This window comes from Pipistrellus hanaki (genome assembly GCF_964339955.1).
Source record: "Pipistrellus hanaki genome assembly, chromosome: 5".
NCBI lineage: Eukaryota > Metazoa > Chordata > Mammalia > Chiroptera > Vespertilionidae > Pipistrellus > Pipistrellus hanaki.
The window spans coordinates 88,699,331-88,725,978 of NC_140507.1; the positions used below are offsets into that span (position 1 = coordinate 88,699,331).

General features: G+C 50.2%; 1 protein-coding gene and 1 pseudogene across 2 annotated transcripts; one reads left to right on the forward strand and one right to left on the reverse strand.

Moving 5' to 3' along the window:
* Positions 1–805: 805 nt before the first annotated feature.
* Positions 806–10,872, reverse strand: RAB11B (RAB11B, member RAS oncogene family). Its single transcript, XM_084884862.1, has 5 exons — positions 10,592–10,872; positions 3,963–4,158; positions 2,794–2,987; positions 2,394–2,474; positions 806–1,840 (listed from the first exon to the last, which is right to left on the reverse strand). The coding sequence occupies exons 1-5, from the start codon at positions 10,629–10,631 to the stop codon at positions 1,695–1,697; spliced, it is 657 nt and encodes a 218-aa protein (XP_084740988.1). The 5' UTR covers positions 10,632–10,872; the 3' UTR covers positions 806–1,694.
* Positions 10,873–23,519: 12,647 nt separating this feature from the next.
* Positions 23,520–26,062, forward strand: LOC311623395 (lung adenoma susceptibility protein 2-like; annotated as a pseudogene). Its single transcript has 3 exons — positions 23,520–24,131; positions 24,969–25,827; positions 25,972–26,062. The product of its transcript is annotated as a lung adenoma susceptibility protein 2-like (transcript).
* Positions 26,063–26,648: the final 586 nt, after the last annotated feature.

Sequence of the window (26,648 nt, forward strand, 5' to 3'; positions counted from 1 at the left end):
CCCTGGGTTGCACACCCCATTAGATTCCCAGCCGAGGATGCGCCTCAGCCTGGAGCATGGGCTCTGGCTCACCCAGCTCCTGTGAGAACAGCCCCTGTGACTCAAGAGCTCTTTCGGAGGATGTCTGCACAGGGCAGCGGAGCCTGGAATCCCCCTCTGGTGGCTCTCCTAAGGGTCAAGGGCACAAGGGGTTCAGGCAGAGACTGGAGCTTCTAGAATAGCTACCAGCACTCAGGAGAGAGAGAACACGCATTGGGTCATGTGATCAGTGCAAAGACAGGGCTGGGCACACCTCCTCCCCCTCCACTTTGGGAACCTGCCCTCAGGCCAGTCCTGCCCCTGTGGACAAGCATCCCATTCAGCCCTCCTCAGAGGTTAGTCTGGGATGGGACTGGTACTGCCAACATGTGGGCCAGCCCCTCTTACTAGTCCTCGCTGGGACCCCAAGTGGTGGCCAGGTGGGAATAGATGGGGGCAATGAGCAGTCCAACCCCCAGAGCTGGGAGTTGAAAGCAGAGGACACAGCCCACCTCCTCAGGGAGGGCCACACTCAAGTCCTAGAGCTGGTGGTCCTTGCAGCAAGGAGTTTAAAGTCAACCCCTCCCCCACCTCCCCTCCCCCCAGGGCCTCTGCGGTCAGCTCAGGAGGCCTCTGCATGGTCCTGAGCAGGGGTTCAGGCCTGGTGCTCTAGCTCCCCGAGAGGCTGAGCCCGGTGGTGCAGCCCAGGGAAGGATGTGTGCAGCGAGGGGCCTGGCTCAGGGTGGCCACCTGGAGGAGAGAAAGAAGACAAAAGTGCAGCAGCAGGTTTCTGTCCAGGAAGTCGGGTTACACGTTTTAGTAACGGGACAGAGAAATGAGGCATCGGGACAACAGGGGCCACAGGGAGAATAAGAGGTCCGAGAGCTGGGGTTTGGCGTCAATCTTACAAAGTGTATAAAGAATCTGTTTCTCTACAATAACAAAAAAACAAAGGCTACAAGAGCGGCTGTATATACAAAACACTGAGATATTGCTTCACTTGCAAACAGTTCCTGACCAGACAGGGAGACAAGACAGAGAGGAGGGCCCGGGGGGGGAGTGTGCTGCGTGCAGCGGGGAGGTCGTCTCCCAGCGAATATCTACAGGCAGGAGCTGGATCACGCACGCACGGGAGAGGCCGAGGTCAAAGGCGGGTGCCGGCGCTGGCTGTATGTGGGTGGCGGGGTGCCAGGAGCCTCTGTCGGCCTGACCCAGTCCCCTGGTCACTTGTTCTTCAGGCTTCAGCCCGGGGGGGAGGGGGGGTATGGGTGGGGACCAGGGCCAGCTGGGACAACTGGCCAGAGAGGAAGGGAGGTAATGGCTCCCTGGAGTCTGCTGTGGAAAACTGAAGCCTGCTTGCTGTGCCCATCCTCTTGCCTCTGGCAGGCCTGGTCCATCCTGCCACCCTCCCCACCCCACCCAGAGGCCCACTGGGACCCAAGAAGAACAGGTGCAGCAGCCAGGTTTCAAGCTTCCCTGGGGTGGGGGAGAAGGACAGATGGTGCAGCTGGACTCCTGTTCTTCCTGAGCCCCTGCTGACTGTGCAGAGCTCAGTGGAGGGGTAGGAGCCAGCCGCAGAGGGACAGAGAGGGTCGGGTCAGAGAAGACATCGTGGTGAGGGGCAGGCGAAAGATGAGGATGTGCACGCACGCATACTTGGACGAGGCACGGGGCAGTCACAGGTTCTGGCAGCACTGCAGCTTGCTCGGTTTCTGTCCGTCAGTAGTGGGTGGCACACTGATGTCCACCACGTTGTTACCAGGGGACTCGTCATGGGCTGCGCGGTCTGCGATTTGCTTCTGTGACACGATGCGGTAGATCTCTGCAATGGGGGGAAGTGAGGTGAGTGCCGGGCATACTCTTGCCTGTGGTGACTGGCACCCTGCAGGACTCATCTGGATGTCACCTCCTCGAGGGAGCTCCCCTAAGGTTGTGCCCCTCCCAAAGGCCCCACTGTGGCCTACCTGCACCTCTCACATAAGGGTTCTCCCCTGTGAACCCACATCTGGTCACAGAGATACTCTCCCCAGCCCAGGCCTCTTCTTCGTAAATATCTGAGACCCCTTCTCCTCAGAATAAACTTCAGAAAACCAGAGCTCTGGGCCTGAGGCCATCTGCAGTCCCCCCCTGGCTGTTCCCTGGTGGAGCCATGGGTTTACCATGGAGCTGGGTGCCAGGTGCCAGTAGGGGTGGATCTAGCCTGACTTCAGAGCTTGCCATGTCTGTCCTCCTGTGCAGACTGACCAGCAGGTTTAAGACATGAAGGGTTAGGGGCTGCATTCTGAAGCATGCAACCAGTGTAGCTGGTGCCCTTCCCACACCACCGCTGGTGGGCCTGCTGGGGGTTCCTGTGGCCCCACCAGACCCTGGGTAACCTGTGAGAATGTTCTTGAAGGCTTCCTCTACGTTGGTGGAGTCCAAGGCTGAGGTCTCAATGAAGGACAAGTTGTTCTTCTCTGGAACAAAGAGAATATTGCCCAGGTGGGCAGGGGGCTCTCCCGCATCCTCTAAGGGCCCTGTGTGCCCAACCACTCAGCTGGCCCAGGAAATGAAGGGCTGGGGCCAAGAGGGTAGGGCTGAGACGCCCACTCCTTGAAGAGGGGAGGATGGCACTGTGGCCACGCTCACAGGCAGGGAAATGGGAAGGACCTGGAGGGGGCTGCTGGCTTTCCAGAAACTTCACGGATGCCTTAATCCAAGTCCCGTTCTCAGGAGCTGGCCCCTGCGGGAGGACCCTGACCTAAGTGAAACCCCTCACAACGGGTAGGTGCTCACCTGCAAAGGCTCGGGCCTCATCAGTGGGCACAGCCCGCAGGTGGCGCAGGTCGCTCTTGTTGCCCACCAGCATGATGACGATGTTACTGTCAGCATGGTCCCTCAGCTCCTTCAGCCAGCGCTCCACATTCTCGTATGTCAGGTGCTTGGCGATGTCATACACCAGCAGTGCTCCCACTGCACCTCGGTAGTACCTGTGGGGACAGGGGCAGGGCCAGGAATGAGCTGCCTGCCAGCGCCCCATGGGGGCCCCCCACTTTGTGAGCAGCAGCTCCTGGACCCACACAGAGCCCAGCCGAGGGGTGACCTCCATGGCCTTGCGAGAGGACTCTGTGTTCCAGATTCAACTCAAGACTGTGGGGGCCTTCCTAGCCGGTTTGGCTCAGTGGCTAGTTGGTCTGTGGACTGAAGGGTCCCAGATTCAATTCTGGTCAAGGACACATCCCCAGGTTGTGGGCTCGATCCCCAGTAGGGGGCGTGCAGGAGACAGCTGATCAATGGTTTTCGCTCATCATTGATATTTCTCTCTCTCCCTTCCTCTCTGAAATCAACAAAGACATACATTAAGAACATAAATAAACAAAAGGCCGTGAAGGCCTGAGGAGGGAGTTAAGGGCCTGAGGTCAGAAGACACCCACAGAAAGGGAGAAGGAAACAGTGCCTATGCAGGAAAAGGCTGCTGCTTGGCAAAAGCTCCAGTGCCCGCTGTGGCCCGGCACACCGGAAGACTAATGGACACACATCCACCCTGAGGGATTAGAGATGAAGAGGTGACCGGGCTTCAGTGGTTGAGAGGAAAGCGTGACCAATGGGGAAATGGCCAAGGCGGTGGGAAGGGGGCAGCTCCAGTAGGTCCCGATGGCTGGGTGGCTGGAGGGAGCCGAGGAAAGAGGAAGACCTGGAACATAGCCAGGCAGGACAGGCCAAGCAGGCAGGACTGAGGGGTGGGCAGATTAGAATAGCCCACATGAGGTCACAGAGTGGTCAAGAGTGGGCACTGGTTTTCCTGAGCGTCCCACAGCTCCTGGGGGCGTCTCATCCCTCCACCCCTGGGCCAACTGCTCTCAGGGTTGTGCTCTCCCCTTCTCCTCCTGCCCAACTCCTACCCCTCCTTCAGAGCCCACTAAGCGCTACGTCCAAGCCCTACATATCCCCATCCTGCCACTCACGCGGAGGTGATGGCACGGTAGCGTTCCTGGCCAGCGGTGTCCCAGATCTGCGCCTTGATGGTCTTGCCGTCCACCTGGATGCTGCGGGTGGCGAACTCCACGCCAATGGTGCTCTTGCTCTCCAGGTTGAATTCGTTGCGGGTGAAGCGGGACAACAGGTTGCTCTTCCCTACTCCCGAGTCCCCGATGAGCACCACTGTAAGGGGGGAGGGCTATGGCTGCGGCTCCACGGGGCCGAGCAGGCAGCCCACCAAGCAAAGACCCACACGCCACCCACGGCCACCTGTAGAGCCTTCACAGCAGTGCCCAGGTTCTTCGGAAATGTGACAGCCAACAACAGATGGAGTCAGAGCTGTCTAGAGCCTTTTGCCCAAAGCCCCACATCTCTTGGTGCAGAAGCAAACAGTGGCTCCAGGTTTCCAGAAACACAGCCACTGCAGACAGCACAATGCTCCTGCCTGTGTCTGGTCCTTCGGAGCAGGGCTGCCCCGGCTAAGGCGCAGGGACCCATACAGCCAGGCAGGCAGGTGACTTGGGGACCCATCAGTTCCCAAACAGATGGAGGGCTCAGTAAGCTCTGGGGTAGGTGACTTTGGGCAAGTCACTTAACCTCCCTGGATTGCCTTTTCCACAAGTGTGAAAAGAAAGACAGGAACAAGAGCCAGTTAGGGAAGGGGACACGGGAGCTTGCAGGATCAGAACTCAGCCAGCATCCAGCCAGCTAAGATAAGTGGGAGAGCAATGCTCCTCCAGAGTTTTAAGTCACAGGAAATGAGAAGCCTCATGTCCCATGCCCACCTTGTTGCTTCTTCATGGAAAGTGGCTGCAAGCAAACCAACATTCAGCCCAACACAGCCAACTTGCCCATTCAAAAGAGAAAAATGCCCTCTGCGTGGAATTAAGAGGGAATAGAGCCCACTAACCCTCCCATCAGCCAACCCCAGGGTTGGACCGCCCTGCAGGGACATCCAGGACAAGAGCCCTCCAGGGCAGGGCAAAGCAGTGGGGCCACTCGAGATGATTCAGGAAGGTCCTAGGCCTGGGAAGGCTGGCCTCAGCCCCAGAAGGAGCAGTGTCTGTGTGTGTGTACACACACCTGGGTGTATATGCAGCACAGAAGGAACAACATACAGAAAGATCATACACCCCAGCTGGAAACCACATGGACCCCAAGTATGGGCCTTGGGCTCTGGCATCTGAGCGTGGATCTGCCCAGTGAGAGCTGTCAGCACTTCAGGTTTGGTCACCCTCGGCTTGATGAAAAATCCCTCAATGAAAAATGTTATGTGTACATGTCCAGATTCCCCCAAATGCTTTCCACCGTCTCTGCCCCAACACTAGGTAACCAGGCAGCCTCCTTCTTTCCCTGGGTGGCAGTGCCAGCCTTCCCTCCAGTGCCCCTGAGTTCACTCTCATCTCTAACCGACCGGCTGTTCTCCCGAGGCAGCCACCAGGGGGTACTTGTGAGCACCTGAGTCAGGTCCTGCTCCTCTCCTGCCCACAGACCTCCAGGGCTCCCACCTCCCTTGGGGTAAAAGCCTAAGTCCTCCCTAGGACCCACAAGGCCCTGCATGACCTGTCCCTGTCCCCTCCCCGCCCTCACCTCCTCTCCCCCCTGCTTGCTGACTCTGCCCCTGCCACACGGGCCTCCTCGCTAAGATTCAGAGATGTCCAAGTGCACACTGCCTTTTGCCTGATATGTTCTTCCCCAGGTACCGCCTGATTCCCACCCTCAGCTCCTCCACATGGTGCCTCAGATTTCACTCATTCAAGGAGGCCTTCCCTGCAGTCCTCATAAAACCCCTCCCCACTCCCTCACTCTGCCTTTCCTCCATAGCTCCTACCACCCTCCCACACTTGCCAGGTTTCACTTATTTGCTTTTCGTCAGTCTTCTTCAAGGGTATGATATCAGATGCTCTCATTCCCTGCGTATCCCCAGGCCTGGCACAGAACCCTGCACATAGGACAGAGTGAACAAACAAATGATAAAGTGGCTGCAAGAATAGGACGAGCTGAAACCGGTTTGGCTCAGTGGATAGAGCGTCAGTCTGCGAACTGAAAGGTCCCGGGTTCGATTCTGGTCGAGGGCATGTACACTGATTGCGAGCACATCCCCGGTGGGAGGTGTGCGGGAGGCGGCTGGTCCATGTTTCTCTCTCATCGATGTTTCTAGCTCTCTATCCTTCTCCCTTCCTCTGTGAAAAATCAATAAAATATATATATTTTAAAAAATAGGACGAGGGCCACTAGCCTTTGCCCATATAAATGTTGGAAAGGCCAGGATGCCTGGGCACTCCCTGGCACAGGTGCCCACTGTAGAGAGATGGCCAGCAGGGCCGTGGCTGGGTTGGCTCTGGGTACATTGTGGGAATGAGAACGGCACTGTCAAAGGCACAAGCGATCTATTGTCTTGGGGAAATAAAGGGCCTTTGTGGACACGACCCCTAGCATTTCCCCAGAAGGTGGTGGCAATGCTGGCCAGGAAATGGCCTCCCCAGACACGCCGCTTGGCTGGCAGGGCAGGCAAGCCTAGTTGGCAAAAATAAAGAACTGGCACCTCTTGAAGGCCTGGGTCCTCTGGCCTGCCCACAACAGTGTAGCACCACCAGGGCCCACACTCAGATGCTCAGCAAAGTGAGGGCCATTTGGGTGGGGAGCACACTCCCCTACTTCAGGCAGAGCAGAGTCCCCTCTCTCCTCCAGGAAGCAGACCCTGATATCCCAGGCTCCAGGGACCAGCACTTGGGGGCAATCTTACCACAGACAGTCCCCTGGAAATAGAGAACAAAGAAGAGGTGTTTGAAGCTGGGGCACTGGCAGGGCCACCATATGCAATGGGAGAAGACGGTGTGCTTGGTTCTGGGACCAGTGGGCCTGGCGGAGTCCAGGAGGCTGTCTGGGAGCACGTGGCAGAGAGAGGTGAACACTGGCCCTGGCAGTCACTCTCTCCTTGCCCCCTTTCCCAAAAGTACTTATAGATGGGACAAGGTGTAAACAGCCCAGAGGACAGGGCCCTGGGCCACCGGGGATGCTTCCCACATTAGTCACGTCCTTATGGGCCAGGTGAGTGGCTCTGGAAAGGCCTCGGCAGCCTTTGGGGACACCACTGCTCCCACTATAGACACCACGACCTGGTGGATCAGAGGAGAAAGCAGGGGAGCCTTAAGGGACCGATGGGGCTGGGAAAATGACCCACAGTTGGCAGGATAAATGTGAGAATCTATAATTAGGTACAAATAAACAACCTCACTCCTGGGGAAAGTGGAATGTGTAGCAAAGAAAAGAAACACCACGTGGAGAAAATACCCAGGAGGATCTGCTGGCCTTGGGGTGGAGGTCAGGAGAGCCAACATGTGATTGGCTGCCAACACAAACAAGATTGGTGGGAGGGCTGGACAGGCGGCAACCAGAGTCCCAAAGTGAGAGGTTGGCCCCTTTGTGCCCAGGACAGGGCCAGGGGAAGGTGACAGAAGCCTGAGGAAGGTTGGGCACGGGGTTGGGGGGAGTAGGAGGATGACTGGCCCCTTTTCTGCTAAAGGGTGGCCTTTACCAGGTGCAGGGTCAGGGAGAAAGCTGGCCCTGGTCAACCCTTCTGATGCAGTCATGTCTTGGATGCCTCTCTAATGCCCAGGCCTGACCCTTTGTAGGCCACGGGGTCTCAGGAGGGGCTGAGACGGGAGGGTGTGCAGCATATATATATATATATATACACATATATATTTAAATATATTTTATTGATTTTTTTACAGAGAGGAAGGGAGAGAGATAGAGAACCAGAAACACTGATGAGAGAGATACATTGATCAGCTGCCTCCTGCACATCCCTCACCAGGGATGTGTCTGCAACTAAGGTAAATGCCCTTGACCAGAATCGAACCCTGGACCCTTCAGCCTGCAGGCCGATGCTCTATCCACTGAGCCAAACCGGTTTCGGCGTGTGCAGCATATTTATGTATCTGTCTACCCACCATATTTATGTTATGTGGGGGTTATGGCATGCCTGCCGGCTTCCCTCCTCCCTTCTTTATTTGCCAGAGCCAAATAGACTTTCTTTTTCCCATTTAAAAGAATGAAAACGTGGGTAAATTTAAAGACAAACATTAAAGGATAAAGGTGTGTGTGTGGGGGGGGAGGGGGGATCCTCCAAAGAGATTTAAGTGTGGAGAGGAGGTCTCAGATGGCCCCAGCTTGGAGAGCCCTGACCTTGTGGACTCAGAAAAGGAGGTCAGTGGAGGAGGGAAGCAGAGCAGGCGGGCACCATCCCCCCAATGCCAGGTGCCACGGAAGTGGAATTCGTTTCCAGGAAGTGGACCAGATACAGCTGCTCCATTGCCCCTGACCCAGTAACTGAACTTCTGGGAACACACTTCAAGGAAATAACCCAAAGGGCAAAAGATGGTTTGTGCAAACACTTGGAACTGGATTACTTGTATCAGCAAACAATTGAAAATAACAAGCAAATGACCACAGAAACGTGGAGAGGGTGACAGGGGAAATGCCCCCTGCCCTGGCAATGCCGGGGCCAGGTGTGTACTCCACCTTGACCAGGAGCAGTCACCTAAGGGCAGGCTGGGTAGCAGTACTGAAGTCCAGACCCCCTGTCCCCAAACCCTGACAGAACTTCCCCTGCCTCTAAGGTGAGACCAACCACAAGGCTTAGTCTGCACCAGGCCTTGGCCTGATGCCTGCTGACCACACAGCCTCAACTGCCAGTGACATACCAGCCTGCAGGAACCCCCCCCAGAGCCCAGGGTACTGCGTGGAGACTCTGGGGCTCTGCAATGGGCACTCTCTCACCCAGGTAGGGAGTGCTCCACCCACTCTCCACACCTCCGAAGTTCTCAGGTTTGCCCCAAGATGCTGGATAGTCACCCAATAAGGAAAGAGTCCAACAGCTAGTGTGGCAGGCAGACTCTCACACAGCAGGCAGCAGAGCAAATGTGGACCTGGCCAGTTTGGCTCAGTGGTTATAGTATCGGCCTGTGGTCCAAAGGGCTGTGGGTTCAATTCCCATCAAGGGCACATACCTCAGCTGCAGGTTTTATCCCCAGCCCTGGCAACCAATCAATGTGTCTCTCTCACTTCGATGTTTCTCTGTGTGTGTCTCTCTCTCTTTCTCATCCCATCCTTCCTCCATACCCTCCACTCTCTCTCTCTCAAAAATAAATAAATAAAAGCAATGGGAAAAATATCCTCAAGTGAGGATTTTTTTTGAAAAGTACCCTGTGTGGGCCCAGGAGTTAGCTCTCAAGGGCAGCCACTATCAGCCAGCCTGGACAGCAGAGGCCTGGCCAAAGTCCAGGTTGGCACAGAAGACACTATAAAGCCAGTGACCCCTAAACTAGCTGAGCTGAGAAATGAAGGACTCTAGCAACATGTAGCAAGTCTCTTCAGCTAGGGGCAGGGTGAAGGAGTTCCCCAACTGGCTGCAGGCCAGCTATGGCTGTCTGACCTACAGAGGCCATACTTGAGGCTCACAAAGTCCTCTGTCCCTCCGGCTGGGAAAATCCTCCAGCAGGTCGGCCTGGACCCAAGCCTTCAACGGGCGGTGTTGAAGGAGGCTGTCTGATACCTTAGTCCCAGATCCTGGCCAGAAGCTCCCCCAAATACACTCCCTAAGTGGTAAAGCCAACAAATGGCCTGGTTTCAAATTCTGCTCTAACACCTATTCACTATGTCCTTGTCTCCCTGGGCCTGTTTCCAGGTCCATTAAAAAAAAAAAAAAAAAAAAAAAGAGGCTGGATAATACTGACCTCACAGGGTTGTGGTGAGGATTTCAATGAATTCTTGTGTGTAAAGAGCTTAGAAAAGTGCAGGTTCTTGGGTGGTGCTATTAAGAGTTCTAGGTGTGTGCTTGCTTCCGCAGCACATATACTAAAATTGGAATGACAGAGATTAGCAAGGCCCCTGCGAAAGGATGACACGCTAATTCATGAAGCCTCACGTACCAGATAAAATTATAGATGGGAATTTTTGTGCATCATCCACTATTATGTGTAATCATTAAACGATTTATATATACTTTTGAAAAAGAAAAGAGTTCTAAGAGTTAATAGAGGTAACTATTGATGTTAACCACCAGGCCTGGGTCCAACACACACACGCCAGGCACCCCTCCACGCAATCTGTGTTCCCCAACACACATCTCAACCCGCAGAGTCCACGCCTCCCTCCTCGGCCACGCCTCGAAAGGCGCTCACACCAAGCCTAACCACGCCCACCCTGTGAAGAGCACCGCCCCCACCCGGCCGCCCTCGTCTTGGACACGCCCACCGCGCCCTAGCCCCGCCTCCAATGGTCCCACCCCCACCCCCACCCTACTGGAGCTTTCCACCCAGCCCGGTCCTCAAAAGATGAGGCGGTCCCATCCCCTCCCGAGGCCTCGCCCCCAACGGCCTCTCCCACCGCTGGGGGCCCCACCTCCTCTGGGCTCTAGCCCTGCCGGGGCGCATCCCAGGAACCTCGGGCCCTCAGGCCTGCGGCCCAAAGCTGTCGAGACCAGCCTGCCCCGTCCTGTCCCGCCGGACCCCAAGTCCTGGGCTCCGACCTGGGCCCAGCGGCCTAGACGGGTCTTCGGCTCGCTTGTCGGCCGCCGGCACCCCGTCCATCTGTGCCCCACCGGCCATACCTTTGAATAGGTAGTCGTACTCGTCGTCCCGGGTCCCCATTGTCCTGGCGCTTCCGGCGGGATCCACGGCTCCGCAGCCCCACCACAAACACCACGGGGGCGGGGCCGGCGCCGCGCAGAGCGGCGGCAGGATAGTCAATCAGCGCCGGGTGGCGTAGTGACGGGCACCCAGGGCAGCCAATCAGAGGCGGAAGCAGAGCCCCCGGGGTGGGCGCCGCCTGGGATCCGCCTTCCTCGCCTCGGGTCGGCTGTAGAAAGGCGGAAGGAATGCGGACCTTTCTGAAGTGACAGCCGCGTCAACCTCTCAGAGACTGGATCGAGGAAGGCGGGGCGGAAGGCTGGTATAATTACACGGATTGACGGAGCGAGTAGCCAATGATAGGCTTGATACAAACCGTGCCTGACCAACAGCAAAACTCTCTAGGAAGGAAAATGGGGCAACGCCCAGGTAATGTTACGATATCTAACGTCCGGATGACATCATAGGTCACTGTGTGGGCCCACCGGCTCCGCCCCCATTAATGACCGTTTCCCCGAGGCCTCTACGCGAGGTCTTTTTCACCTTGAGGTCTCTTCTCCTCTCACAGTGCAGTTTTCATCCTTACATTGGCGACTCATAACGTTAACCCTCTGCCTCAGTTTCCCTCTTCTGTATAACCGGAAAGAAACCCACCTCATGGAAACTTTTGACGATATCTAGATCTTTTCCCTAAACATGTACTAAATCAACCACCCACTTTCTGTCATTAAGGTGTTTTAAAAATATATATTTTATTGATTTTTTACAGAGAGAAAGGGAGAAGGATAGAGAGCTTGAAACATCGATGAAAGAAAAACATCAATCAGCTGCCTCCTGCACATCCCCTACTAGGGATGTGCCACAACCAAGGTACATGCTCTTGACCAGAATCGAACCTGGGACTCTTCATTCTGCAGGCCAATGCTCTATTCCACTGAGCCAAACGGGTTTAGGGGTAAGGTATTTTTTTTTTTTAATTGTTGAAATTATAGACATCACCCATTATCCCTCTTTGTCCCCCTCCACCCAGACCCTGACCTCCTCTCCCTCTGGCTGTAACCACATTGTGTCTATGTCCATGGGGTATTCATATATGTTATTTGTCTATTCTCTTTTTTCCCCTAGCGCCTTCCCCTACACTTCCCTCTGATTAGTCTGAACTGTCCTATATAATAATTTTATTCTATATAATAAAAGACTAATATGCCAATAAACCAAACAACTGAACAACTGGTGGCTATGATGTGCACTGACCACCAGGGGGTGTAGGTGGAACATGGCGGGTGTTGGCTGCTGTGAGATGCTGGAGCAGGTGAGCAGGGGGGCCAGACAAAGGCAGGGTGCGGGTTGCTGTCATTGGGGCGAGCCTCTGCTGTTTACTGAAAATTATTTGCTCCCATGTGCCATAGTCCCGATCACTCAGTGGGGACTGCTGGCCCTGATGGCCCCTAAGGGTTTCTCCACCCCACTCGTGCTCCTGAGGGGCAATAGGGGCAGCAGCAGCACTGGTCCTACTTGCACCCTCTGCCAGCATCAGCCCCAATTGCTCACGTGCAAGCAGGGCCAGCACTGTCAGCATGTGGGAGTGATGGTGGTGGGAGCAGGGCTGCCAGCAGACAGGAGACTGGGAATGCAGTGGGAGGGGCCAGGAAGGGACACAGAGAATGGGCTGAGACCCACCCTTGTGCCTACTGCAGCCTCACAGCCCACAGTTCCTTTCAAAGTGCATGAATTCATGCACTGAGCCCCTAGTATATAATCTTAATATATAAAAACCCTGGGTCCTAACAACCAGTAACGACTGAGGCTCAACCAACCGAAAGCCATGGCAACCCAGTGCCCACTGCTTCTGCTGCAGGCCTTGTGCCCCAGCACTGACTGCTGAGGGGGTTGCAAATCAGGGCCAGAGAGAGGCCTGAATGGAGAAGCAGGGTCTGATCCATTGCCTCTGTGGCAACTTTTGATCAGCACTTGCCTCTCTCTTTCTCTCCCAGTCTGGCCAGCAGCCACACCTCCATTCCTCTCCAAGCCTCCACCGGGCCTGCTGATCAGCCCCACCTTTCTGATCAGGCCTCATTAATAGGCCCAGAGATGCTGATTAGTATAAAAACCGACCAATCAGAACCAAATCTGGATGAAGTGTGAGGAACCAATGGCTGCCTAGGAGGTGGAGCTTTTGACACTTACTGGCATAAAAACTGACCAATCAGAACCAAATCTGGGTCAATTGTGAGGAGCCAATGACTGACCAGGAGGCAGAGCTTTTAACACTGACTGGCATAGAAGCTGATCAATCAGAACCAAATTGGCCAGCAGAAGAGGGTATTTGGGGCGAGATCAGGACAGCAGGTGAGGGCCATTCGGGCAAGATTGGGCTGGCAGGGGAGGGCAGTTAGGAGTGATCAGGCTGGCAGGCAGAGGCAGTTGGGGGTGATCAGGCAAGCAGGCAGGTGAGCAGTTAGGAGCCAGTGGTCCTAGATTGCGAGAGGGATATCTGACTGCTGGTTTAGGTCCAACCCCTGGGATCAGGCCTAAACTGGCAGTTGGACATCCTCCAAGGGGTCCCCAATTGGAGTGGGTGCAGGCTGGGCTGAGGGACCTTTCCAACCCTCGTGCATGCATCTCATGCAAAGCGCCTCTAGTGTATCCATAACTCTGGTTCTATTTTGTTCATCAGTTTATTCTGTTCATTGGATTCCATGAATAAGTGAGATCATACCTTATTTGTCTTTCTCTGACTGGCTTATTTTGCTTAGCATTATAATCTCCAGGTCCATTCATGCTGTCAAACCGTGAGAGTTCCTTATTTACAGCTGCATAGTGTTCCACTGTGTAAATGTACCACAGCATTTTTATCCACTCATCTACTGATGGGCACTTGGGCTGTTTCCAGATCTTAGCTATTGTAAATAACACTGCTATGAACATAGGGGTGCATGTATGTTTCTGATTGGTGTTTTGGGATTCTTTTCTTTTTAAAAAAATATTTTTTTTATTGATTTGAAACATCAATAATGAGAGAAAAAGAATCATTGCTTGGCTGCCTCCTGCACGCCCCCTACTGGGGATCAAGCTAGCTACCCGGGAATGTGCCCTTGAGCGGAATCTAACCCATGAGTCTGCAGGTTCATGCTCTATCCGACTAGAGGCAAATATTTATAATAATCTTTACCGGACATCAGACTCTGTCCAACTCTCTGTCCCTTACCCTATTTTATCACACACACACACACACACACACACACACACACACTCCCCACCCCAGGATTTCTTACTACCTAACCTTAAAGTGTGTATTTCTTTCTTGGTCCATTAATCTGTTTAGTTTCAGTCTCGAGTCAATAAAATTACCAGCCTCATGAGGGCAGAGATGTGTCTGTCGCAATCACTGCTGTTCTCAATAAATATTTGGGATATGTGATGGATTATGTAAGCATAGATATCATGTACTAGTTATAACCATAACTATAATTTTATATAACTATAATTATTATTATTGCCTTCTGGACGTCATCCCTGCTATGTCCATCAGGCATCCTAGATATTAATTTGGCCTTTTTGCTCCTCCTCCTGTGTCTTCATTCTTCCCACCCCCACTCCATGATCAAAACCAGAGGTCATGTACTTTTCTCTCCTCATCCTTACTCCCCTGGCCCTGCCTCCTTATCCCTCTCTTTATTGCCATTTTATGTCCCTCCTTTCTCATATATTCTGACTTCTTCCCCACTGCCACCACCATGATTCTTGCCCCATCACCACTCCCTGGACCTCCCAGAAATCCCCGCTCTGCCCACACATGCACACGCTGTTCTTCCCACAGCAGTCAAAGGGAGTCTTTTAAAACATGAGCCAGATTTTCTCGCTCTCCTTTTAAAAATCGTTTTTAGTCCTTTCCTTAACAAGTGTTTACCTAGCACCTACTGGGTGCTGGGGACACACCTGCCCGATCCTCATGGAGCTGACAGTTCAGTGGGGACAGGGAGACAAGAAGCAAGTAAACAACACACACAGTATTTGTCTTTCTCTGGGACCTTTCAATCTGAAGGCCAACGCTCTATCCTCTGAGCCAAACCAGTTTTGGCTCTTTTTTTCGTTGTTTTTTTGTTTTTTGTTTTTTGTTTTTAGAATCTGGGCAGTTCTTTTGGGTGTCCCTGTGTCCTCATCTATTTTCTGGCAGTATTTTTTTTTTTTTTTCAGTAACAGATCCAAATTTAGATAAGGTGGCCTTTATCTTTCTCTGACTGGCTTACTTTGCTCAGTATTATAATCTCCAGGTCCCTCCCCAGGAGGCATGCAATGAGGAAAATAGCCTGGGTTATTGTCAGGAGCAGCAAGAGCTCTGCACAGCACTGCTGCTCTAAGTCCATGTGTCCTTCTGAATTCTCCTCAGCTACGCCAAGTACCAGGGCAGGTTCCTTCTCAAACCCTGCCCATTGTACTAACTGTTGGGGCCGAGCCCCTTTGCCAGGGTCTGGACCTTGTTGGCTACTGGGTGTTAGACAGAGAAGCCATGAGAAGTTGTGGGTCTGTAAGAATGGGGCTTTATTGCCGAAGCCGTGGCCATATAAGGCATCAGACAAAGCAGTCCTTCACAGCAACCCCACATAGGCAGCGGCTCAGTGGCTGGTAAACACGTATTTTCCCCACACAGTAGTAGCAGTCTCTGTATCCAGTTATTATCTGAGCAGCTGCATGCTGTCCCCTAGACCAGGGGTCCTCAAACTTTTTAAAGTGGGGGCCAGATCACGGTCCCTCAGAGAGCTGGAGGGCCGGACTATATGAACTACTAATTCCTACTGTAACACCTTGGCTGCGCTCACTGCCCAAAAAACCTGGCGGGCCGGATCAGACTCCCCTGGGGGCTACATGTGGCCCGCGGGCCGTAGTTTGAAGACCCCTGCCTAGACTCACCACCTCACATGGTAATGGCACCTGAGCTCTCTGCCTCAGCAGCTTCTCCACCCTCTCCAGCCTCACATTGTAGCTATACTCCTCTGTGTCCACCTCAGCTTCTCCAGTATACGCTTCTGTCCATTACGCCGGCTGGTCTCTAGCCTCACACAGTAACTACCTCTGAGCATCTCTCCCAGCACACTGGCAGGTTAATCACATGTATTTATACTCCTTAGACAAAGAAGGCCAGTTGCCGCCCTATCCGGTTTGGCTCAGTGGATAGAGTGTTGGCTTGTGGACTCAAGGTCCCAAGTTTGATTCTGGCCAAGGGTATGTACCTTGGTTGCGGGTACATCCCCAGTAAAAGATGTACAGGAGGCAGCTGATCAATGTTTCTCTCTCCTTGATGTTTCTAACTATCTGACTTCCTTCCTCTCTGTAAAAAAAAATCAATAAAATATATATTTTATTTATTTATTTATTATTATTATTTTTTTAAGTCTGGGATGATATGTTCTTATTTTTCTACAATAACTTTCTTTTAAAATATATTTTTTATTGATTTTTTACAGAGAGGAAGGGAGAGAGATAGAGAGCTAGAAACGTCAATAAGAGAGAAACACCGACCAGCTGCCTCTTGCACACCCTCTACCAGGGATGTGCCCATAACCAACGTACATGCCCCTGACTGGAATCGAACCTGGGACCTTTCAGTCCGCAGACCGACGCTCTACCACTGAGCCAAACCAGTTTCAGCTAAAATATATATATTTTTAAAGGCCAGTTGCCAACGATGACATCCATCAATTTGGCTACAGAAGTGAGATTGCTGTACTTGCTGTGCACCTGCACACAGTCCATGTACCTGTGAATGGTATCTTAGCCTTGAACATTTTGATTGAGTCCCAGGCTCAGCGCGGCCTTGACCATCCAGTGCACTCTAAACAGGGTCCCCACAGTTATGTGGTAGCGGAGCTCCTTAATTAGGGAGTCAGGGAAGGCATCCTGAGGCAGGTGGCATTGCACCGCATCCTCGGGTGAGGGAGGAGATAGTGGAGGCAACAGCAAGTGAAGGAGAGAACCTGATGAGTCTGAACAGCCAGGACATGGTGGCTGGAGAGTGAGTTCCAGCAGCCAGAGGTGAGATTAGGTGAAAAGCAAGGCCGGAAGAAAGCCTTAGTCAGCAAGCTCCTGGGCAGCTGGCTTGAAACCCTGCACATTCAGGCCAAATCTTCTCTCGACCTTACCCAGTTCACCATCCAGCTGCCTGCTCCATGCTGCAGCCAGATGGGGAGAACTTCCCTCCCAGACCACTAGGCTTTTGCTCTCACAGTGACCTTTTTCTAGAATGCCATCCCACCCCCACCCCACCCCCATCCCCACCCCCACCCCCACCGTCTTTGTAGAGTTTTTATCCTAATTTGAAAACTGACTCACAGGCCACGTTCACCAAATGAAGCCTTCTCTCCTGTTTTGGTCATGCTCCCTTCTCTGCCCTACACCCAGCATGACTTAATGGGCGGGGAGTTAGACCTGAGCAGAGGTGCAGAAAGAAGGTCACCACGGTGGAGAGCCCAAAGTGCCTAGCAATGGACAACCATTTGCAGGGTGGAACCTCACCCCAGGGTGACTTCTGGATGTGGTTTGGACCCCCTGACCTTTCCTCCCTAGAGATAACATCTAAGCCTCAGTTGGATTTCTGCTCCAGGCCCAGATGAGCAACAAAATCAGCCTCAGGACCAGCTGCATTGAATAATGACCCGCTGCCCTGGTGCCGGCCAGTGAAGCAGTGGAGACCACAACCCTGAACGGACACACCTGGAACACTGCTGTGATCCGTGGAGATCTTCCCCTAAAATCTCCACCCTTAAAACCCTCAGGTAGAAGGACCAAGAGGCTCTCCTCTGGGGAGTACCAGGTGCCTTTCCCTTCCCCCTCTGTCTTCCCCTCCTGCCCAGGCACATTACCATTAGCTTCCTCTATAACTTTACCTCTATAACTTCTTTCCTAAGCCCAGTTCTTCTAGGAATTACCTCTGTTATATTTTTCTCCTTTTTTCCTTTTTAAAAAATTATTCTTTATTGTTAAAAGTATTACATATGTCCCCCTTTTTCCTCCATTGACCCCCCTCAGGTCATGCCCCACCCCCCTACCTCTGTGATTTTATAAATAGAGGCCTGGTGCATGAAATTCATGCTCTCGGGGGCAGGAGGGGGTGTCCCTCAGCCCTGCCTTACCCTTCTCACAGTCCAGGAGCTCTCAGGGGGATGTCCAACTGCTGCAAAGGTGGGAGAGGCTCTGTGGCTGAGTGGCGCTCCCCCTGGTGGTCAGTGTACACATAGCAACTGGTCGTTCTGCCATTTGGTCGATTTGCATATTAGCCTTTTATTATATATGACTAGAAGCCCAATGCACAAAGATTGGTGCTAACATGGGCTTTCCTTTCCTGGACTGCCAGCACTGCCTTTCCACTCCGGCCCAGCCCCTTTCTGCTTAGGCCCTGGAGCCACCTCTTTCCACTCCAGCCCTGTCTTCCCACACTGCCCAGAGACCCGAGAGACCGGGGGTGGGGCAGAACACCTGCGTCCAAGCATCCCACCCCTGTCACTTGGCACCTGTGTTTGCAATTGAACCACTATCTGTTGGGTTGATTTGCATATTACTCCTGATTGGCTGGTGGTATAGCAGAGGTATGGTCAATTTACATGTTGTCTATTATTAGGTAAGATATTCTATCACAGTTTGGGCCTTGGCTCTGAATTCTTCTTCTTTTTTTTTTTTTTAATAAATTTTTATTGTTCATATTATTACAAATGTTCCTCTTTCCCCCCCCCCCCACTCCATTGCTCTCCTCCACCAGGTTCCCACCCCACCCTCTGCCCTTTCCCCACCCCCCATTGTCCTCATCCATAGGTGCACAGTTTATGTTCAGTCTCTTCCCACATCCTCCTCTCCCCTTTTCCTCAAGAATCATCAGTTCACTCCCATTCCATACCTCTGATTCTATTATATTCAACAGTTAATATTGTTCATCAGATTTTTTAAAATTCCCTTGGTGTTTAGATTCACTTGTTGATAGTTACGTATTTGTTGTTCATAATTTTTATCTTTATTTTCTTTCTCTTCCAAAAGAACCCCCTTCAGCAATTCATATAATTCTGGTTTGGTGGTGATGAACTCCTTTAGCTTTTTTTTTTTTATTAGTGAAGCTCTTTATCTGGCCTTCGATTCTGAGTGATAGCTTTGCTGGGTAGATTATCTTTGGCTGTAGGTTCTTATTATTCATCACCTTGAATATTTCTTGCCATTCCCGTCTGGCCTGCATGGTTTCTGTTGAGAAATCAGCTGACAATCGTATAGGTGCTCCTTTATAGGTAACTACCTGCTTTGCTGTTGCTGCTTTTAATATTCTCTCTTTGTCTTTTGCTCTTGGAATTTTAATTATGATGTGTCTTGGTGTGGTCCTCTTTGGATTCCTTTTGTTTGGGGTTCTGTGTGCTTCCTGAACTTGTAAGTCTATTTCTTTCACCAGGTGGGGGAAGTTTTCTGTCACTATTTCTTTCAGTATGTTTTCGATATCTTGCTCTCTCTCATCTTCTGGGACCCCCATAATTCTGATGTTGGTTCGCTTGAAGTTGTCCCAGAGGTTTCTTACATTATCTTCAATTTTCTGGACTCTCTTGCCTTCTTGCTTCTGTGGAGGAGTGTCTTCTGGCTCTTTATGTTCCAAATCTTTGACTTGATTCTTGCAATCTTCCATTCTGTTTTTAGGACTCTGTATAATATTTTTTATTTCAGACAATATATTCTTTATTTCTTGTTGATCCCTTATTATTTCTTGTTGATTCCTTATTATTTCTTGTCAATTCCTTATTAATTCTAGTTGATCCTTTTCATATCCTCATAGGTCTTATCGACCTTTTCTAGGAAATTCTTGAAAAACCTTATAAGCGTAGATTTGAACTCTATATCCAGTCGCTTTTTGTCCTCCATTTCTTTCGTTTGTGATCTATTTTCTTATCTTGGCATTTCGCAGCTTCCCTGAGTTGGTAGCCTTAAAAGTCTCTGTGTTCTGCTTGAATGGGGTGGGGTTTCAGGGTGGAGCCTACAGCCTTGGCTTCCATCAGCCACACCCTATGCGGCTCCTGAGTCTCAGTATTCCTCAGGGTCCTTCAGTACTCGCTGCAAGCACCTTTGAGAGAAAGGTGCCCTCGATTTTCACCTGCTACCAAACAGTCTAGGTTCTCCCCCAATGAGCCCGGAACTGGGATTTAGTTTAGTTGGAAGTGGAGTTGGAGGTGGCGTTCAGAGCAGTCTGGAGCCCCTGTCTCCTTCCCGCCAGGGCAATCCCGTGGCACAGCCAACCGTCCCCTCTCTGCACGCAATGTGCACGCCTCCGGGGGCTCTGCCCTTCGCTGCTCCCCCGGGGTTCCGCCTCACAGCCCAGTCTCCCTCTGTTTGAGCCTGGGTCCCCGGGGTCTGGCCTAGAAACGGGGTTCAGAGCAGTCAGACCTGGGACCCAGCACAGTCAGAGCCTTTATTTCCTTCCTGCTAGGGAACGCCAGCCAGGCACTCAGCCGCCCTTCCTCTCCGACTCCATCCTCGCCACGCGCGCCCCGTGTCTCCATACCTTAGGCTTCTACAGCTCCTCCACTCTTCCTTCTGGTTTTCTCCATGCTTTTCTTTGTAGAATTTCCAGTCAGTTGACTTTCCTGTAGTTCTGGGTAATGTCCATTTTATATTTTAGTTGCATTTTATTGAAATTGTTGTGTGCAGCTGCGGCTAGGTGTTTACCTGTGCAGCCATCTTGGATTCTCCCCTGAATTCTTTTCTAGCCAAAACCCAAGTTCTGAGGTTCCTGAACCCAGGTTTGGCCTGACTCCAAAGGTGAGACACCTGATGCTGTTGCCACCTACAGCAGTAATAATATTGATAGTATTAGTAAGGATGGGTAATGTTTATATTGGGTGCTGTGAGCCAGATATTCACTGTTCTGTGTGTTTTTCATGTAATGCTACATGAAATCCTCCCACCATGAGGAGAACAGGCAGGGTGGCGTGGGTTGGAAGGGTGGGGTACCAGAACCATCTCCATTTTCCAGATGCAGGAACTGAGGCCACAGCCACTTAGGAGATGGATATGCTTCAGCGCTCAGGCTCTGGAGTTAGACAGGTCTGGATTCACATCCTGATTCTTATTTGGTTCTCAGCTATGGTGATTATTTTTTGTGTTGTTCCTGGAGGTGAAGGGGCAGAACATGTTGTGTTGGGGGAGGTGGTGAGAGAAGGAGAGGGACAGGTTGGGGAGATGAGCTCTCTTGGAAGAGCTTGAGAGAATTAAGAGGGAAGAGCTGGGGGGACCACCCCTCCACCAACACAGTTGGGATTTCCTACCAGTTCCAGCCATGCAGAGTCTCAAGGGAGATTCCCCCATCTGCCTGGTAGAGGACACACCCAAACAAGGAGCCTGGAGAGGGCCTGGCCCACAGTGCTGAGGACTTCATGGCCCATACTCAACCAGGGCCCCAGGGAAGTTACTGTGTCCCCAGGACGTTCTAGGAAGAGGCAGCTGGGACTCGGGGCATAGGCAAAAGTTGTTTTCCTCTAACATGTGTCCCGGAGACAAGAGATCACATTATTCCAGGCCACATTGAAAGGAGTTTAGAAACAGAACAGGCAGTTAGGTAATAAAGGGGGGAGGGGTGTCCCTGGGAGAGGAAGACTTACATTCACAGAGGATAAAGGAATCCTATCTAATAAAAGGGTAATATGCAAATTAACCATCACTCCATTGCAAAGATGGTGGTGCCCATAGCCACAAGATGGTGGCGCCTAGTCCTCTCAGCCCTGCCAGAGTCCCCCAGTCCCTCAGGGGGCGGCCTCTGGGCAGCGGGCACGGAGCAGTGTGGGGGGATGGGGGACGCTTGCATCATACCCCCTGCAAGGAGGCAAGTGTTCCACGCCCAGCCGCAGATGGGCCTCTGGGCGGCAGAGAGCCTCTAGGCATCAGGCACGGAGTGGCCAGGCCCCACAGAGTCCTACTGATGCACGGATTCGTACTCAGAGCTATTAGTGTTACTAGATAAGGGGAAGAGGAAGACCAGGTCACCAGGTGGGCTTTGGACTTTGAAACACATACACTGCAAGAGTGACCAATTAGGAAAGCACTGAGTCATAAAATGGGAAAGGGATCCAATTAGAAGGCAGCGTAGATAGACAAAGAACTTCCAGCCTTTAAAAAAAACTTAGACAAAAGGGGCTTAGTTGTTTACCCCCTTGGGAGTCCTTCCCTATGTTGGAGTTTGTGTTTGCTTCCAATAAATTTCCACACTTCTACTAACTAGTCCTTTCAGTCCACGAATTTTATTCTTCAAACGTCATAAGACAAGAACCCACAAGGAGAGTCTGCTCGCCAAACTCCACGTTACTATATGATCTGGGTGATAATTTCAGGTGGTGCATTAAGTAACATTGAACCACACACTGAGAAAGTCCTATCTTTTTTCTTTTTTCTTTTTTCAACCCTTTATCACCTAACAAGGAGAGAGGCTTACTCTCTGTGGCTAATATCTCTTGAACAATTTTCTAACCCTTATCTTTCTCATTTTAAGAGATGGGGGACCACCCCTCCACCAACACAGTTGGCACTTATACTGAGAGTCTGCAGAAGGCAACAGGATCTGGCTAGGATTTTCTTCCTTACATTTGATTGTGAAAATGTTAAATGCTTAGAAAAATAAAAAGAATTGTAACAGAAAATATCTCTGTACTCATATCCCAACCACCTGGATCCCACTGTTAGTGCAGCATTTTGTTTTATCACATATCTCTCTATCCATCCATCATCATCTTATTTTTTTAATATATATTTTTTATTGATTTTAGAGAGGAAGGAAGAGAGAGAGAAACACCAATGATGAGAGAGAATCATTGATTGGCTGCCTCCTGCCCCACACTCCACTGGATGTGCCCTTGACCAGAATTGAACCCAGGACCCTTCAGTCTGTAGGCCAATGCTCTATCCACTCAGCCAAACCAGCTAGGGCTCTAGCTGGAATTTTAAAGCTTTGGCTTTGTTTTATTTTCATTGACTTTAGTTTTACTAATCTATTTTGGCAGGTGATATTGGCTTTCCATATGTAGTAGAGATATGTGTTTACATTTTTTCTTACCTTTGTTATTTATTTGTTTTGTGTTTACATTTTTAAAAACGGAGTCAGGCCCTAGCCAGGTAGTTCAGTTGGTTAGAGCATCATCCTGGTACACCAAGGTTGTGGGTTCCCTGGTCAGGGCACATACAAGAATCACTCCATAGCCCTGGCCGGTGTGGCTCAGCTGGCTGGGCATCATGCAGTGCACAGGAAGGTGGCTGGTTGAGTTCCAGTCGAGCACATGCATGGGTTGCAGGCTCAATCTCCAGGTGGGGGCATGCAGGAGGCAGCCGATCAATGTTGCATTCTCACATTGATGTTTCTCTCTCTCTTTCCCTTCCTCTAAAAATCTTTTAAAATTTTATTTTAACCTGTTGGGTCAGTTTGAAAGCCCGTGCGGGCGTCGCGCTCCGCTGTGACGGTGGAGAATGCTGCGAGCGAGCGGAGCCTGAGGGCGGAGGAGGCCGACAGGGATGCTTTGTTGCGGCTCACGCCGGGCTACAGGCCTGGGTTTCCGGCGGGCAGTTGTGAAGTACTATGCACAATGCCCGTTCCATCAGAGTCGTCCCGGAGCCGTGATTTCTAAGAGTTGTTCATTGATGCCCACATGTGAGTGATGACATCCTCCCGTTCTTGTCCCTTTCTGTCTGACTTCCTTCGCTTAGCAGGATACTCTCGCCATCCATCTATGTTGCAAATGGCGCTGTTGCATCCTTTCTTACAGCTGAGCAGTATCTCATTGTATATGTACCAGTCACCCACTGAAGGACCCTTAGGTTGTTCCATGTCTTGGCTGATGGGACTAGCTGCCTGGCCATTGTGGTTTCTAAGAGAAATGAAGAGAAATAACCCATTTTGAGGAAGGCATGGCAAAACCAAATACAAAACACAGAGTTTGTTCTCGGGAATCTTCAGTATCTTCTCTGTTAGCGAGCTGCAGCCTCAGTGGTAGTAATTCCTCTAACCCTGATGTCTCTGTTCAGTATAAGTATAAACTGTACAGTTCTGCATCTCAGGCTCTACAGGCCTATATTGATGATTTTGATCGCAGCCAGATGTATCCTGGTGTAAGCACTGGAAAGATTAACATTGATAAGTGTCCTGTTAATATGCCAGAATTCCCCAACTATATTTATAAACCAAACCATGCTTTTGAAAAATTTGATCACAAAGAAAGCTCCTTGTCCTTATCTTCTAGAAGATGTACTATTAATGACATAGATTCCATTAGCCTAACAACTGATGATCTGTTAAAACTTCCAGCAGATGGATCATTTCCTTTCACTTGTGTTGGACCAGGTCATCAAATTACCAAGAAAACCAAGAAATGCATCGGAAGACTGAGTTTATCGGATACTTAAAAGAATCAAAATTTTCAAGAAGCCTGCATTGCCAGGAGCAAGGATTACTTAGTTACTCCTGTTGTACATACAAATATAAATGGAAAGCAGTGTCGTAAGCTAAAAAACTCAAAACTTGTGAATAAAATGCATGTCTGAACCACCTTTTTATTTTATTTTATTAAATTATTATCTGTGTACATATTTTAACATTGCCCCCCCTCCCATACATACCCTCCCTCCCCAGAGTTTTGTGTCCATTGGTTGTACTTATATGCATGTATACAAGTCCTTCGGTTGATCTCTTATCTCCCCCAGATCTCCCTACCCTCCCCACTGTAATTTGACAGTCTGCTTGTTGCTTTACTGTCTTTATATCTGACTTTTGGTTCATCAGTTTATAATGTTCTTTAATATCCAAAAATGAGTGAGGTCATGTGGTATTTCTCTTTCATTGACTGGCTTATTTCACTCAGCATGATGTTCTCTAGTTCTATCCAGGTTGCTGCAAATGATGAGAATTCCTTCTTTTTTATGGCAGCATAGTATTCCATTGGGTGGATGTACCATGGTTTTTTGATCCAATCATCTGCTAATGGGCACCTAGGCTGTTTCCAGATTCTAGCTATCGTAGATTGTGCTGCTATGAACATAGGGGTGCAAACACCTTTCTGATTGGTGTTTCTAGTTTCTTGGGATATAATCCTAGGAGTGGGATTACTGGGTCAAATGGGAGTTCCATTTTCAGTTTTTTGAGGAAACTCCACACTGTTCTCCACAGTGGTTGCACCAGTCTGCATTTCCACCAGCAGTGCACAAGGTTCCTTTTTCTCCGCAACCTTGCCAACATTTGTCGTTTGTTGATTTGTTGATGTTGGCCATTCTGACAGGTGTGAGATGGTACCCCATGAACCACCTTTTTATTTTTATTTTTATTTTTTATTTTTATTTTTTTTTGAACCACCTTTTTAAAAGAAATCCTCTTTCAAGGACAGTTCAAAGTGAGATCTTGAAAAGAATTACCCACGATGACTCACTGGCCATAAATCTGACCTTAATGTCTCAGGGATAACTAGTATACCTGATTTCAAATATTCTGTCTGGCTCCACAATCAAGACTTGCTATCTGACACAAAGAGTCAAAGTATTTATAAACTATTTAAAGACGAGCGGTGTTCCCCAAGACATAGTTACCAGGCACAAAGAACTTCTCGACCTATGAATAAATTAGATTGTTTTGAATATTCTTTTGATCCTTCAAATATTTCAGATTTCTTGAGTGGTGATTAAGGATTTGTTAAATGAATATAAATGTGATTCTGAGCATAGCCAATGTTAGTGGGAGAATCCACTTCTTCCAGGACAATCCAAAAAGCCATTCAATGTCTCTTAAAATAGGTGACAAAATTGAATAACTTATCCTGAAGGCCAAGAGAAATCTAGAGCCTTGTACTAAATTACTGAAGTCTATGAAACAGGATGATAGTCCTTGTTCATTAGATAAACTGGAAGCAGAAAGGTCGTGGGAAAATGTTCCTGTTACTTTTAAGTCTCCTGTTTCTGTTAACTCTGATGACAGTCCTCAACAGCTTCAAGGACAAAGAATGCTAAAAGGTTCCTTGAAGACTTTTTAAGTGATAATGATCAGAGCTGTACTCTGTCTGGAGGAAAACATCATGGTCCTGTTGAAGCCCTGAAATAAATGTTATTTAATCTTCAAGCTGTACAAGAAAGTTTAAATCAGAATAAAACTATGGAGCCAAAAGGAGAGATTAAACAAGTTTCAGAAGATGATTTCTCTAAATTACAATTGAAGGAAGGTATGGTTCCTACCGTGTTTCCCCGAAAATAAGACATCCTCCGAAAATAAAACTTAGCCCATGGAAAGATAAGACATCCCCTGAAAATAAGACCTAGCGCAACTTTGGGAGAAAAAATTAATATAAGACACTGTCTTATTTTCGGGAAACAGGGTATTACTAAGTCACTTCCAAAGGCTTTGCACCATTTATCTTGCCTGAGGGGAGCTGGTTGGTGATACCAGTGGGAAATAGTCACCGAAAATGTGAAGAGGAAAATAAAAGTTTAATAAATAGTCACCACAAAAACAAAAAATAAAATAAAAATAAAAATTTATTTTAAAAATCAATCAACCTATACTAATAAAAGGGTAATATGCTAATTAGACCGTGTTGACTGAACATCTTCTGGTCATCCAGTCCTTCTTCCAGACAAAGCCATGGTGGGGGGGGCCTAGGCAGAGGCAGTTAGGGGCAATCAGGCAGGCAGGCAGAATGGTTAGGGGTGATCAGGCAGGCAGGCAAGTGAGCAGTTAGGAGCCAGTGGTCTCTGATTGCTGAGATGAGATGTCTGACTGCTGGCTGGATCAGACCTAAACCAGCAATTGGTCATCCCCTGAGGGGACCCGGATTGGAGAGGGTGTAGGCCAGGCTGAGAGACAACCCCAGTGCATGAAGTTCATGCACCGGGCCTCTAGTTAAGTGTATAAATAAGTGGGATAACAAATCAACATTTCTCTCTTCCATTCTTTCTAAAAATGAATCAATCAGTAATTTAGCCGAAACCGGTTTGGCTCAGTGGATAGAGCATCGGCCTGCGGACTGAAAGGTTCCAGGTTCGATTCTGGTCAAGGGC

Coding starts and splice junctions, on each gene's coding strand:
- RAB11B (XM_084884862.1), bottom strand. CDS start 10,631: ATGGGGACCCGGGACGACGAGTACGACTACCTATTCAAAG. Junction 2,988..3,962: donor TACCGTGCCATCACCTCCGC/GTGAGTGGCAGG, acceptor CTGTCCCCACAG/GTACTACCGAGGTGCAGTGG. Junction 2,475..2,793: donor TGAGGCCCGAGCCTTTGCAG/GTGAGCACCTAC, acceptor TCTTTGTTCCAG/AGAAGAACAACTTGTCCTTC.